General features: G+C 34.6%; 1 protein-coding gene across 4 annotated transcripts; it reads right to left on the bottom strand.

Moving 5' to 3' along the window:
* Positions 1-642: 642 nt before the first annotated feature.
* On the bottom strand, positions 643-3,500 carry LOC108461391 (uncharacterized). 4 transcript variants are annotated; one of them, XR_001867733.2, is made up of 7 exons: positions 3,083-3,500; positions 2,915-2,985; positions 2,655-2,830; positions 1,914-2,022; positions 1,511-1,833; positions 1,114-1,181; positions 643-1,032 (listed from the first exon to the last, which is right to left on the bottom strand). XR_001867733.2 is itself a non-coding variant. In XM_017761230.2 (6 exons), exons 1-5 carry the CDS (start codon positions 3,339-3,341, stop codon positions 1,537-1,539), a joined length of 912 nt encoding a protein of 303 aa, XP_017616719.1. In that variant the 5' UTR covers positions 3,342-3,500; the 3' UTR covers positions 643-1,181; positions 1,511-1,536. The 4 variants fall into 4 exon arrangements, 3 of the variants coding, with proteins under 3 accessions (XP_017616719.1, XP_017616721.1, XP_017616718.1); XM_017761230.2 differs by having other exon boundaries at positions 643-1,181; XM_017761232.2 differs by having other exon boundaries at positions 643-1,697; positions 1,801-1,833; positions 3,083-3,499.
* Positions 3,501-13,407: the final 9,907 nt, after the last annotated feature.

Genomic DNA, 13,407 nt, shown 5'->3' with positions numbered 1-13,407 from the left:
AGCATCAATTTAGATTAAATAAAATATGTAATAAAACAAAACCAAACATACCAACAATAAAATAATAATCCACCCAAGTCTCATATTACAAAAAAGTTCCCATCAACAAATTTTGTTTTATGAAACTCAAGGCTTTAGGCTGAAAAGAACAGCGGGGAAAAATGATGTCAGCAAACAAGCAAAAGTAGTCTTATAAAAATATTATCTTGTCTTCCAAGTTTGTGTCATTACATCACTTTGATATTTTTCACTCATTTATGGTTTTAAAACATGGTTATTATTTGTTGAATTAAAAATGCCAGACCCCATTCTTTTTTTCGTCATCAACAACCATTAATCAGAAAACTTTAGAGGAAATTAATTATAACCAGTAAAACTATTTGATATTTTACCAATATTATACATTTTAATATTATGAAAATTCATAATTATCAATAATATTAATAATTAATTTTATCAAATTGACTCTAAAATCTGACTAAAATAAACATTTCTATTAAATTGTATTTAATAAATTAAGTAACTTCACAATTATAAAAATTCAAACCTAATTATCAAATGGACTTGGATACTAAAAATTACTGTTAAATACCAAAATATATTTTTATGCGATATAAATATTGTGGTTGATATTTCTAAAACTTTATGATGACGTAACCAAAGTTATTTGCATTCAAATAAACCTAATCTTTGCATTTGTCAATTAATGCATAAAATGTCTGAATCACATGAGAGGAGAAAAAAAGAAAGGACAATCCCCTCGCAAAGTGTGTGGTCCACTTATCTATCTTGATGGTCGATTAGGAGCCTGCCCAAAAGATTGATGTATTCTCCTCTCAACTAACATGCTTCTTTAGTTAAGATTGTAATCTTTTCATTATTCATCATATCCACATGGTGCTACTCAGAATCGGACTCGAATACCAACGTCGAATACAAAATCTATGTCCGGCAGAAGTATAAAGTTTTTTTTCGAAGTCTTTCATGTGCTAAGACATCTTTAAAGAATCATACCCCTGTGTATCTCTGTATCTGTGTCTAAACATACGTCAAACGTGGTCACAGGCATAGATACTCAAAGAAAAAGGAAAATCGGAACAATATACTGCATACCCGGAGTATGTTTATCGATCTTGGCGGTTTTTAACCTCCTCTATAAGACTGCAACAGGTTTCTTTTCTCTGCTTGAAGAAGTGATTAAGTAAACCAGTAACATGTAAATCTTACAAATGTAATGAGGCTTAGAACATTTAAGGTTCATGATAATTGCTCCAAAACAATAAATCTCGGTTCAATGATAATCTTCAAAAGAAAACAAGCCTATCAGCTACTCCAAGAGACTACTTTAAAATTGGGAACAAAGAAAGTGATCCAATGTAATTGCTGATAGTTACCGGTAAGATACGATATAAGCTTGCAAAGGTTCTATGTGGAAGATACTGAAATTACCAAAACTGTTGTTTTACATATAGAAACCTTACTAAGAAGACTGCCAAGGAAGTCTTCATACCTTCAAAGTTGTCGTCTGTTGTTTGTTTAGTATTCGAGGTACAGCATTATCATCTTATGCTTGTCAAAAGGCAGTTTTAATCTCCAATCCTTTTGTTTACGACTAAATGGTCTACCCTTGCTGTTGGGGTCCCTGTTCTCCTTCACCTCTGCCAACTTCCATACACAGTTCTCTTCCTCGACCGAATCTAGTAAGAAGACTCCACTCTTTTCAGTATAATTAGACCCAGCGTCTTCAATATAACAAACTCTCATAGCCATATCTTTGAACCGATCTAAATCATCTGGTACCTTTAGTATTCTCTCTGCACCAGGAGATGATACCTTCAAAACAAAACGTGGTTTTAGGATACGGAATATAGACATATCTGAGACTCAGCACAAAAGAACTAGCTACTTATTACCTGAAGAGCCAAATCATCTGGTATTTCTCTTCGTTCTCCAGCTTCATCCAATCTTTTCTTATATTCTTGAGTATAACTCTGCAGTTCCTCCATGCTGGGACAACCATATCTGATGAAAGGAGCATTGGTCTTTTAATATTATAAACCCCAGAGATTCAATTTCAAGTGCCAAGCTACATCACAAGATGACTGCATAATTCCTCTGGAAGTTTTCTACTTTTCAAGAGAAAAAAAAGGGGGTACAATTCATTCCTTTTTCTAAGTGTGTTCCCATTTTTCCTAATTTTTTCATCAGATACCAAATGAGTTGGGTCAAGCGCAATAAATTAGACTACTAGGTTACTTCATTTGCTACTTACATTCTGCTTCCAAAAACAAATGGTAAAAAGCAATGAATTAAAAGGAAATCTTAATTACTGAAATCGAAAAAATTATTAAAATGAAACACTGAAGATGTAGCCACATTTGGAGTAGCAAGGTTGTTGTACATTGGCACCATAGGAGTTCAAGCCTTGTGCAACCCATCCCCTCCCAAAGTTTGTAAACGTAAAGCTATGTATTTCATTCTCACAAAGATATATATTCTTCAAATCATTCACTACCAGAGATGCTGTTTGCCTTTCATTTCCAGAACAAATATAAGAGATAAAAGCAACAATCAAATGACAGCTATTAGTTAGGTTCTTGAAAGAAGCTTCAGTTTCTCCAGCTTGTTAGCGATCCATAAGGAAGAATACTTACTCATCTGACAATTTGTCAAGTCTGACATAAATGTATCCACGAGGTGTAGTCTTGAAAGCATAAAGTTTAATGTCATCGCTAAACAGTTTTAGTGCATCATGGGCTATAGAGAGAGCAGATTCACCCCAAGGAACACCTTGCAATACAATTCCACCACCATCCCCTCCATCACCAACCTACATTCATAAAATAACATAAAATAAAAAGACCCGTCATCAAAAGCAAGGAAAGAAATCCAATAAGATAGAAACAATGCATACCTTGGGCTCGACGGTTTCATCCTCTTCTTCCCACTCATCCGTGAATTCTCCATCATCTTCAGCAGTTCCATCTGCTCAAACCAAGAAGTTCAAAAAAATCGGTTACTGACACAGAACTCTGATCAAACACTTGGTATGCACAGCAGAAGAAAGGAAAAAAGGAATAACAGAAACGCAGTTCTTCTTCTTCCTGTTGGTGGTTCTCGTTTTTGTTGTGAACGGAGGCTGTGTTGTGGAATAGACGGCGAGTGAAGGAAGAAGTGAAAGAGGAAATGGATTTTAGTTCAAAAGGAGGAGGAGGGTTAAGGGCAGTGGGAAGAGGTAAAGGAGAGAACCTTGCAGAAGACAAGGATGAAGCGGCGAAGCCCAAGGAAGGCCTTCGAGAGCTTCGTAACACAGACCGAAATATAATTCTACTATTGCTCATTCTTCTGTTTTACCCGCTCCCTCTTCAGCTGCCTTACACTTAATAGCAGCGCTTTTAACTGTTATTCTCTAAAGACATGCCAACATAACCCCTCGTACATTATCTTCAAGCCTTAACATTTGTTTCTATTATTAAAACAGGCATAAGAATTTTTGATAACGAAGAGATGTATTGGAGTGTATTAAAATATATTATTTTCAAATAATTTTAAATATTACCTTAAAAAATAAATATTTATATTGTAGTCACCCTTAATTGTAAAAAATAAATAATAATATTTTTTATAAATGAGTCTTGCACATTTGAACTTTCTTGTTAAATATATTAAATATTAATAGACTAAATTCTTGTTGTAAGGTCCATTATGAGTATTATGGCTCAAGAGGTGTTCATGGATTGATTGATTTGATTGGCCTAATTAATTCAATGCATTTTGGGAGACGCCTGAGTTTGTATTTTTCAATTTTGAGTTGACTCCTTTTAATATTTATAAATAACAAAAATATATAAAAGTAATTTTATATTAATATTTATATATTCTATAATTAAATTTAAATAATTTTTATCATTTTTCAAACGGTAAAATGGGCCATTTGATTAGGCCTAAATGGTTAAGTTTGGGCATGAAAATATTTTAGATTTAGGTCTCAGCCCATTAACCTTTCTACTTATAAAACTCAACTTCATATATTGAACTGTTATTTTTGAGCCTATTCAGGTTGAAGCCCAATTTGCTTTTCTAGTAGATTCAGAAATCAGCTCACTATTAACTGGATAAGATTGGCCCTAAAACGTGTACAATTTTGCAATATTATTTTCTGATAATTGCATTACCAAAATTGAAAAGTTAGTGTATCTATTTTTTATTTTTTTATATGCATGAAATTAATATTTAAAAATTTATATGTAATAAAATAGTAAAATCAATAATTCAAGTTAATGTGTTTACTAATAACTAAATAAACTTTTGATCCTCATATAGTAGAACCAAATTTTGATAAATTGTATATTAAAGGGATGAAAGTTTTAATGAAAACATAATTTTATTTAGAGAAGAAGAAGAAGAAGAACACCACGTAATTGGAAAATAAACATCTTCATCCCCAGTGAGCCCATCCGGCCCAATAGGCGTGAACAACATTTTTAGATAGGGTTTTGGGCAAGATCTTTAAGCATAGAAAAGACGGCTATTTTTCCTCTTTCGTTTTAAATAAAAACCTAAACATTTCACTTTTTTCGAATAAAGTTCTTATATTTTGTTTTTTGTATTTAGATAAAACTCTTATCCTTTGATTTTACTAATTTTTTTATTTCAAATAAGTATGCGTTAATGTTTAGTTAGAAATTAAAAGTTTGGAACTTATTTTAGTTAAATTTAAATATATATTTTAAAAAATATTATAGAAAAAGAAATGTTCGAAATGCTTCTAATTCAAAGAAAAAGGGAAGTGAAGATGAATACATAATATAACATTGCTCAGCAAAGATTTAATTTGTTTTTTAGCAAAGTCCCTATCCAATTTCTTGAATAAAAAGTTTTAAAAGGTAATAGTATAGGAACAATAAAGGCATACCAATAAATATATTATTGGGGATCGACTTGTATAACTAATGAGATAGTAAAAGTGGAAAAGAACAAACACAAAAGAGGCTTCGGCTTTTCACTAATCAACAAACAAAGGAGTATAACGATAGAGAGTATTCAACCGGAATACAAAGAGCAAATCCCAAAAGAAAACCAAATATCCCAAATAAAAAAGCTCTCTAAAAAACTCTCCCTAAAAACTCTTTAACAAATCTCACATATTTAAAGCAAATCTATTTTGCTAAATTTGATCAATCTAAACAAGGTTCCAAAGGCACTTTAAATAAGCTTGGGACGTGGGTCCAATATGACTGAAATAACCATGTAGGAATTAGAGTTCAACTGGGAGAAGAAATCTTGTTGAGAGTAAAAAATTGTGGTTGTATTTGTGCAGAAATCATTGCCTTATCATGACGTCACCTACCTACTTGTCATAACGCTGCAATCTGTTTGGTTGACAAAGACGTCGTGTGGCTTTCTGCTCCCCTTTGATTTCTTATCGATTCTCATCTTAATTGCCCGTAATGCATCCGATAAATGTGAGGCACAACTCACAAATCTCCATCTTGACTCATATTTATCATGCTGCCTTTGCCAGAGTCCGTCATGAGCCTATCTTGAACTTCGTAAGATTTTAACTAAGTTCAAGCTTTTGAAACCGAAAGACTTCTAGTCTTCGTCTTGTGTACTGCCAAATCAAAATTGACTCAAGTTTTATTCCCATGAACGTAGTGCTCTGTTTTTCCAACTCTTGCACATGAAAAAGAACCTTTCTTGTCCAAAACGGTCATACATTTTTCGCTTGTATGACCAAGTCATTTATGCCTCAGCTGAGTCGAATATGACTCTTTAACAAACAAGGAACTTTCAATTTTATCCTTTACCGTTGATCATTGCAGAACATAAAGATTGTTTGTCTTTTGACCTCTCATTAAAACTAAATCACCACGAGACACCTTAATGCTGTTTGACTCGATGTTGATTTCACAACCCTTCAAGTTTAAATTTCCTAAGGAAATGAGGTTTTTCTTTAAATCAGTCACATGTTTAACATCTGAAAAAGTTCTAATAATTCTATCCTACATTCTGATTTGAATGGTGCCCATACCAATTATTTCAAGCTCTCATCAAAACTAAAGCACCACGAGATACCTTAACGTCATTTGACTCGATGTTGATTCTACAACCCTTTGAGTCCAAATTTCCTAGGGAGATGATGTTTTTCTTTAAATCTATCACATGTCTGACATCTGAAAAAGTTCTAATAATTCTGCCATGCATTCTAATCTAAACGGTGCCCATACCAATTATCTTACAAGGTGAAGAATTCCCTATAAACACAACTTTACCTTCAATTGAACTGTATGTGGAGAACTAGTTACTGTTTGGACACATGTGAAAGGAACACCTTGAATCCAAGACTTCCTTGGACAAAATTTTCGACAATTCGGTCGTATATACCAACAACCAATCATCCTTATTTTCTTCGACCACACTAGTATTGGCAACTTCAACTATAACAGCCCGATTTTGGGCCTACTCATGATACGAGCACGCCCCGCGAACTTCATCGAACAAGCCTGTCAAGCCGAGCATTGACATGTTGGCAAGCTGATCCAAGCTCGTTTCCGGCTCCACGAGCTCCGGCCCAGCTCAAATCCACTTATTCGAGCTCAATCCAACTTGCTCGAGCTAAACCGAGCTCACTCCTAGCTCATATTCAGCTCACGAGCTAAACCTTAGCTCACCTTCACTTAGGAGTTTAATCTCACTCAACTTTAGCTCACGAGCTAAAGCTTAGCTCATTTTAGTTTAACTTCGGTTTTGTCTTTAATGCATTAAATAAAATTTGCACATATTTATTTAAGCATTAAACTTGTCTTATATTAATATTTGTTATTAATATGTCATAGATATCACATAACTTAAATGTGTTCACATTGTGCTGAATTTATGTGTGTTCACATGATGTCTTATGAATTGTTTTATTTCTGTAGGTACAATGCTCATGGACGGCAAGAATGAATGCTTGAAGAAACATCTCTTTTGGACATCCCACATGCATGAATGAACAACATTTATTTAGATGCATGTATGACCAGATTCAAGGTGTTTACAAGTTCATGTATTTGCCAAATACATGAATGTACAAAATACATGAATGCTTGGGTTCAAATGCACATTCGGTTACATGAATGATGAAGATTCTTGCATGAATGTATCTAGAAGATCCAATCCCTTTGGACGGTACACATGCATGCATGGAAGGAAATTAATGCAAGTTCATGTAGGGCTTGGTGCAATGTATGAAGAGGTGCATGTAGAATTGAGATTCAATGGACGGCATTTAAGGGAGTACATGTACTAGAGACGTTCATGCAAGTAAGGGCTATTTAATGTTCATGTTTTGAAGGTTCATGGACCGAATTTATGGAGGAACATACATTGGGACGTTTCATGCATGATCCATGCATTTTCAAGCTAACCATTCAAGTATTCAAGGTGCATTAAAGCTTCATTCGGCCAAGGGGGATGATGGAACATTAAAGGGCTGCACATTCATGGATATTCATGATTTTTCTTCTAGAATTATCTAAGTGTTTATGGCTGAATTTCTTAGCTTCTAAGCTTATCCATTCAGCTACTTTTATTTAGGCTATAAATATATGTTATTTCATTTGTAAGAGGTTAGACTTTTCACTTAATCAAACTTTGTTAAAATTTTATGGAATTTGTGAGATTTCTTTCTCTTATATTTCGTTGAGGACTTCATTGGCTTATCTAGGAAGCCTAGTGGCGTCAACCCTGTTCTTCACTATCCCGAACTTATCACTATCAAATAGTGTGGCGTTCACCCATATACCGAGGTTCCTACTTTGCTAAGTAGCGGGTCGAGGTTTATCATTTTCATCCTCCACCTTGAAAGCCTATAGGCATTTTGGGCCGATATTTTCTAATATTAGTTCGTGCTTGCTTTTAAAAACCCTTTTCTTCCATATCCATCATCTATTTACTTCTTTCACTTTCCCTTCCAATTTAGCCGAATATTCATATTATTCTTATCCATAAACCATCATAGAACCATTATATATAGCTTCCGTCCTATTTTTTCCATCAACTTCATTTCAAAAGTGAATTGAACGATACTTTCTCGTAGACGATCGGGCAACTCAGCATACGACTCGACTCTCCCTGAGGCGGTTCGTATCATTTGGTATCAGAGCTACTAAAATGAGAAGATCGTGCGACGAAATTAATCCCGAGTTAGTCCAAGTGTACGCAAGTAAGTAGGATCCGGAAAAAAAAAGAGTATAGAAAAAAAAATTCATATACCGAAGTTTTCTCATTTTGATTGGTTTGTTGCTGTTATTATAAAAGCAAAAATCTACGCAGCCGAAGAAAAAAAAATCGTGTACAAAAGTGCTTCTATTGTATTTAGTTTGCTGATATAGTACAAAAAAAAGTTATACAAGTTTGAAAAAAAAAACCCGAAAAAAAATTCAAAAAAAAAAAGAAGTGATTTATGCAATTTTTTTTTTGCTAGTTGAACGTCAAGTCTTAATCTGATATAGTTTCCCGATCCATCTTCTGTTCTAAACCCCTTAATCATATGCACGCCACACTTTCTTACCCAATTCCCTGTTCTTTCAGCCAACCTTAAACCTATACGCGTCTCCCTTGTTACCCTATTGAAACCGACCCCTAAGCCTACGATAAAGCCTTGGCAAGTCCGACTACGAAGTTGCGAGAGAAAAGATTGAGAGGTAAAAGGCACGAGCGAGTGAGATCATTCGAGTGGAGGTAAAAGCCAAACGAGTGTAAACACGAGCGGGAGTGACACCTTTTCCTTCTTCTTTCCGAGCGAAATTGTGAGGTTTGTGGTGAGGTACTTAATTTTTTTATTATTTTGTTTTGTGATCTAACATTTTCTTTTTAGCAACAAAAATCATGTCACGCGAAGAGTTCACCGAATCGGAATACCATTACTTGGTTCAAGAAATGCGAAGAATGGCGACTAAACGAGACCAAAGTGATCGAGTTTCTTCAAGTTGTAAAACGGAACCAAGAAACCCACGGAGATATACCCCCGACTACTACCTGGAAAAAAGTTCCAATCGTGATTCCTTTTCGCCATCTACGTCGAGACAAAGAGATTCATACTATGACTCATATTCATCAGCGAATTCGAGAAGTGACTTCGATCGAAAGTCCTTTTCATCAAGAAATTCGAGAAGACGAGAAGCCGATTACGATTTTGATTCTTTCCAAGATGTCGTTCATAGAGAAAGACATACTCCTAGTATATCTTCAAAGAAATCATTCAAGGAGTATTCTTCACGAAGTTTTGATTGTGAATCATACGCAAATAGTTCTTTATCTTTCGAACAAGATTTGTATTCTCATCGTTCTTTTGTACATTCTTGTAAAGAGAAAACAAAGAAAAGAAAAGAAAAGCAAAAGAAGAAAAGAAAACGAAATAAAAGAAAAGAGAGGCAAGAGGCAAGTAAGAGAGAAAATGAGCGAATCTTGAGAGAACTTGAAAAAGCCTTTGAAAAAGTCTTTGAAAAGCAAAAAGAAAATGAAAAGAAAATGAGATTGAAAAGAGAACGAAAAGAAATTTGAGAGTGAAAAGAAGATGAAAAGAAATTGAAACAAAAGAATCGAGTGAGAAAACAAGTGAGCAAGTGAAGATTATTTCTACTAACCCACCTGTTCGTTCTTCTTGTGAGTTAACTTTTCAGGTTCCTAGAAGTTTATACGACCAATTCCATCTACATTACCTTCCAAACGAGAGGTGTTTTAAGTTGTTCGAAAAAGGTAAGTTCACGAATGACAGCCACCCACTTCCAATTGAAGGTAAGAAAGGTAAGGATTCCTTATTTATTGATTCGAGGCCGTTTGAATACAAAGTTGCTCATATAGATTTTATGGCCTTATTTTTGAAAATCTTCCATCTTTTGATTTGGTTAATTATTGTTCACATACTAATGTTAACGATGTTGTTTCAAAAGATGTCATGAAGATTCCGTCTTATGACATGTTTTATAACGACAATTTTGTTAATTCCATTGGATTGGTTCATCCTGTGCAAATTGTGAATGTGTGTGATAGCAGCTTTTCACGTTTTGATTTGTTTGATTATAAAAATTCTTTAAACTCATCTTTCTGCTTAAAGCGTGCCTATTCAAATGATTTGTGATGGATTTGAATTTACGAAAGGTTGCATGAACACAACTTCTTTGCTCGATATATGCGTTAAAAGATTTTTGCATGAAGTAATTGATCTGTTTGACTTTGTTCTTCAAGATAAATCTCTGAAATTTTGTGCAAGATTTCCATGCTTTGATCTATCTATTCGAGTAGAAATTACGATGCAAAATTGTTCGAGTATTTGCATGTTTAAGTTTCCTTTGATTTACTTGCATGATAACATGTTGCATTGTTTCTTTGGTCATAAAACGAATATGCTTGGTTGTGCCAATTTTTCAAGTCTAATTGAACGAGTGAAATTTGAATCATGCGATGAGTTGATTATATTTTCCTTATTTAACATGTTGCCTGCTAAATCAAATGATCCAGTTTGTGTGTTCAAGCCTGGTATTTGCTACATAAATTCATTTTATGGAAACATTAAGCACTTTGCATCATTTGCAATCAAAATATGTTTGCTTGATGTTCAAACTTTTGATAAGAAGGTGAAATTCAATGATTTGGGTTTCAATTTTGATTCATTTATTAATCACCTTGTTTGGCCACATCTGAAATTTTCGTTTCATTTCGAGAAGGTAAGGCCAAGCTATGTTTTTGGAATTGAATCAAATTTCCATGGTAACTTTCCTTTTCCATTTAAGTCCATAGTTTTCGATAATACTAACCATTCTCATTTTGTGAATTCCACCCTCGAGGAGCAAGACATGTCATGGTGCGTCACCACCTATTCAAATTTATCGAGTAATAGGTTTGTCTTATGTTATCTATCCAAAGAGAGAAGATTCATTTTGACCGAGAAAGGTAAACCCAATCCTCAATTGTCTTCTCTTCATATTCGTCAAGGTAATTCATCCGAAAATTTTCAAATATCTTTGCTCAATTCGATTGAAGTTGAAAATTCCATTGATTTGTTGTTTGGAAATTATTTATCTTGTGATGTGATGGATTTTTCCTTTTGGCATTGTAATGATGTGATTATTATGTTGGAATTTGGAGACAACCCTTATGTTGTTCAAAAACGAAAGAAAGAGTTAGCATACCTTTGGCCATGGCATACCTTGCATGAGCAAGACAAAGGACCAAATGAGTTGCTATATTCGATTAAAGAAATTAAAAGGTTTTGGATGAGGAATAATGTGTTTAAGTGCTCGCCATCATTTTCAACCAATTATCCCTTGATCCAACTTAGTTTTCATGTTTGCAACGATGGTCTAACGAAACTCTTCGATAAATTTACGTATGCTTGCTTTGACCAATTGAGATTTTTGGCATATGTTCGATTGAATGAATTTTTATGAACCGTCGAACACATTTGAATCGACTCCTTTGAGTTTCTTTTCTTGGTCATGGTAAGAATTTTTCATGTTTGTGTGACATCTTTCATCCCATTTGATCGAGGAAAGCCATGCACGAGTCAAAGTTCTCCCATGGACAAACAGCTCGACTTGAGGACAAGTCGTCTAAAAGGGGGGGAGGATGATACGAGCACGCCCCGCGAACTTCATCGAACAAGCCTGTCAATCCGAGCATTGACATGTTGGCAAGCTGATCCAAGCTCGTTTCCAGCTCCACGAGCTCCGTCCAGCTCAAATCCAGCTTATTCGAGCTCAATCCAACTTGCCTGAGCTAAACCGAGCTCACTCCTAGCTCATATTCAGCTCACGAGCTAAACCTTAGCTCGACTTCACTTAGGAGTTTAATCTCACTCAACTTTAGCTCACGAGCTAAAGCTTAGCTCATTTTAGTTTAACTCGGTTTTGTCTTTAATGCATTAAATAAAATTTGCACATATTTATTTAAGCATTAAACTTGTCTTATATTAATATTTGTTATTAATATGTCATAGATATCACATAACTTAAATATGTTCACATTGTGCTGAATTTATGTGTGTTCACATGATGTCTTATGAATTGTTTTATTTCCTGTAGGTACAATGCTCATGGACGGCGCAATGAATGCTTGAAGAAACATCTCTTTTGGACACCCCACATGCATGAATGAACAACATTTATTTAGGTGCATGTATGACCAGATTCAAGGTGTTTACAAGTTCATGTATTTGCCAAATACATGAATGGACAAAATACATGAATGCTTGGGTTCAAATGCACATTCGGTTACATGAATGATGAAGATTCTTGCATGAATGTATCTAGAAGATCCAATCCCTTTGGACGGTACACATACATGCATGGAAGGAAATTAATGCAAGTTCATGTAGGGCTTGGTGCAATGTATGAAGAGGTGCATGTAGAATTGAGATTCAATGGACGGCATTTAAGGGAGTACATGTACTAGAGACGTTCATGCAAGTAAGGGCTATTTAATGTTCATGTTTTGAAGGTTCATGGACCGAATTTATGGAGGAACATACATTGGGACGTTTCATGCATGATCCATGCATTTTCAAGCTAACCATTCAAGTATTCAAGGTGCATTAAAGCTTCATTCGGCCAAGGGGGATGATGGAACATTAAAGGGCTGCACATTCATGGATATTCATGATTTTTCTTCTAGAATTATCTAAGTGTTTATGGCTGAATTTCTTAGCTTCTAAGCTTATCCATTCAGCTACTTTTATTTAGGCTATAAATATATGTTATTTCATTTGTAAGAGGTTAGACTTTTCACTTAATCAAACTTTGTTAAAATTTTATGGAATTTGTGAGATTTCTTTCTCTTATATTTCGTTGAGGACTTCATTGGCTTATCTAGGAAGCCTAGTGGCGTCAACCCTGTTCTTCACTATCCCGAACTTATCACTATCAAATAGTGTGGCGTTCACCCATATACCGAGGTTCCTACTTTGCTAAGTAGCGGGTCGAGGTTTATCATTTTCATCCTCCACCTTGAAAGCCTATAGGCATTTTGGGCCGATATTTTCTAATATTGGTTCGTGCTTGCTTTTAAGAACCCTTTTCTTCCATATCCATCATCTATTTACTTCTTTCACTTTCCTTCCAATTTAGCGAATATTCATATTATTCTTATCCATAAACCATCATAGAACCATTATATATAGCTTAGTCCTATTTTTTCCATCAACTTCATTTCAAAAGTGAATTGAACGATACTTTCTCGTGAGCGATCGGCAACTCAAAGATACGACTCGACTCTCCCCGAGGCGGTTCGTATCATTTAGTATCGTAACGTGGTTTGAACCACTATTCTGGGGCCAGAGAAATTATTTTTAATATTATTTTATGTGTTATAGCATGATTATATGAGTGCATGAAAATTTTGGTGAAATAATATTAGCGATTGCTA

The sequence above is a fragment of the Gossypium arboreum genome, chromosome 13 (assembly GCF_025698485.1).
Source record: "Gossypium arboreum isolate Shixiya-1 chromosome 13, ASM2569848v2, whole genome shotgun sequence".
In the NCBI taxonomy this organism is placed as follows: Eukaryota; Viridiplantae; Streptophyta; class Magnoliopsida; order Malvales; family Malvaceae; genus Gossypium; species Gossypium arboreum.
This window is presented reverse-complemented; position numbering and strand designations above follow the sequence as displayed.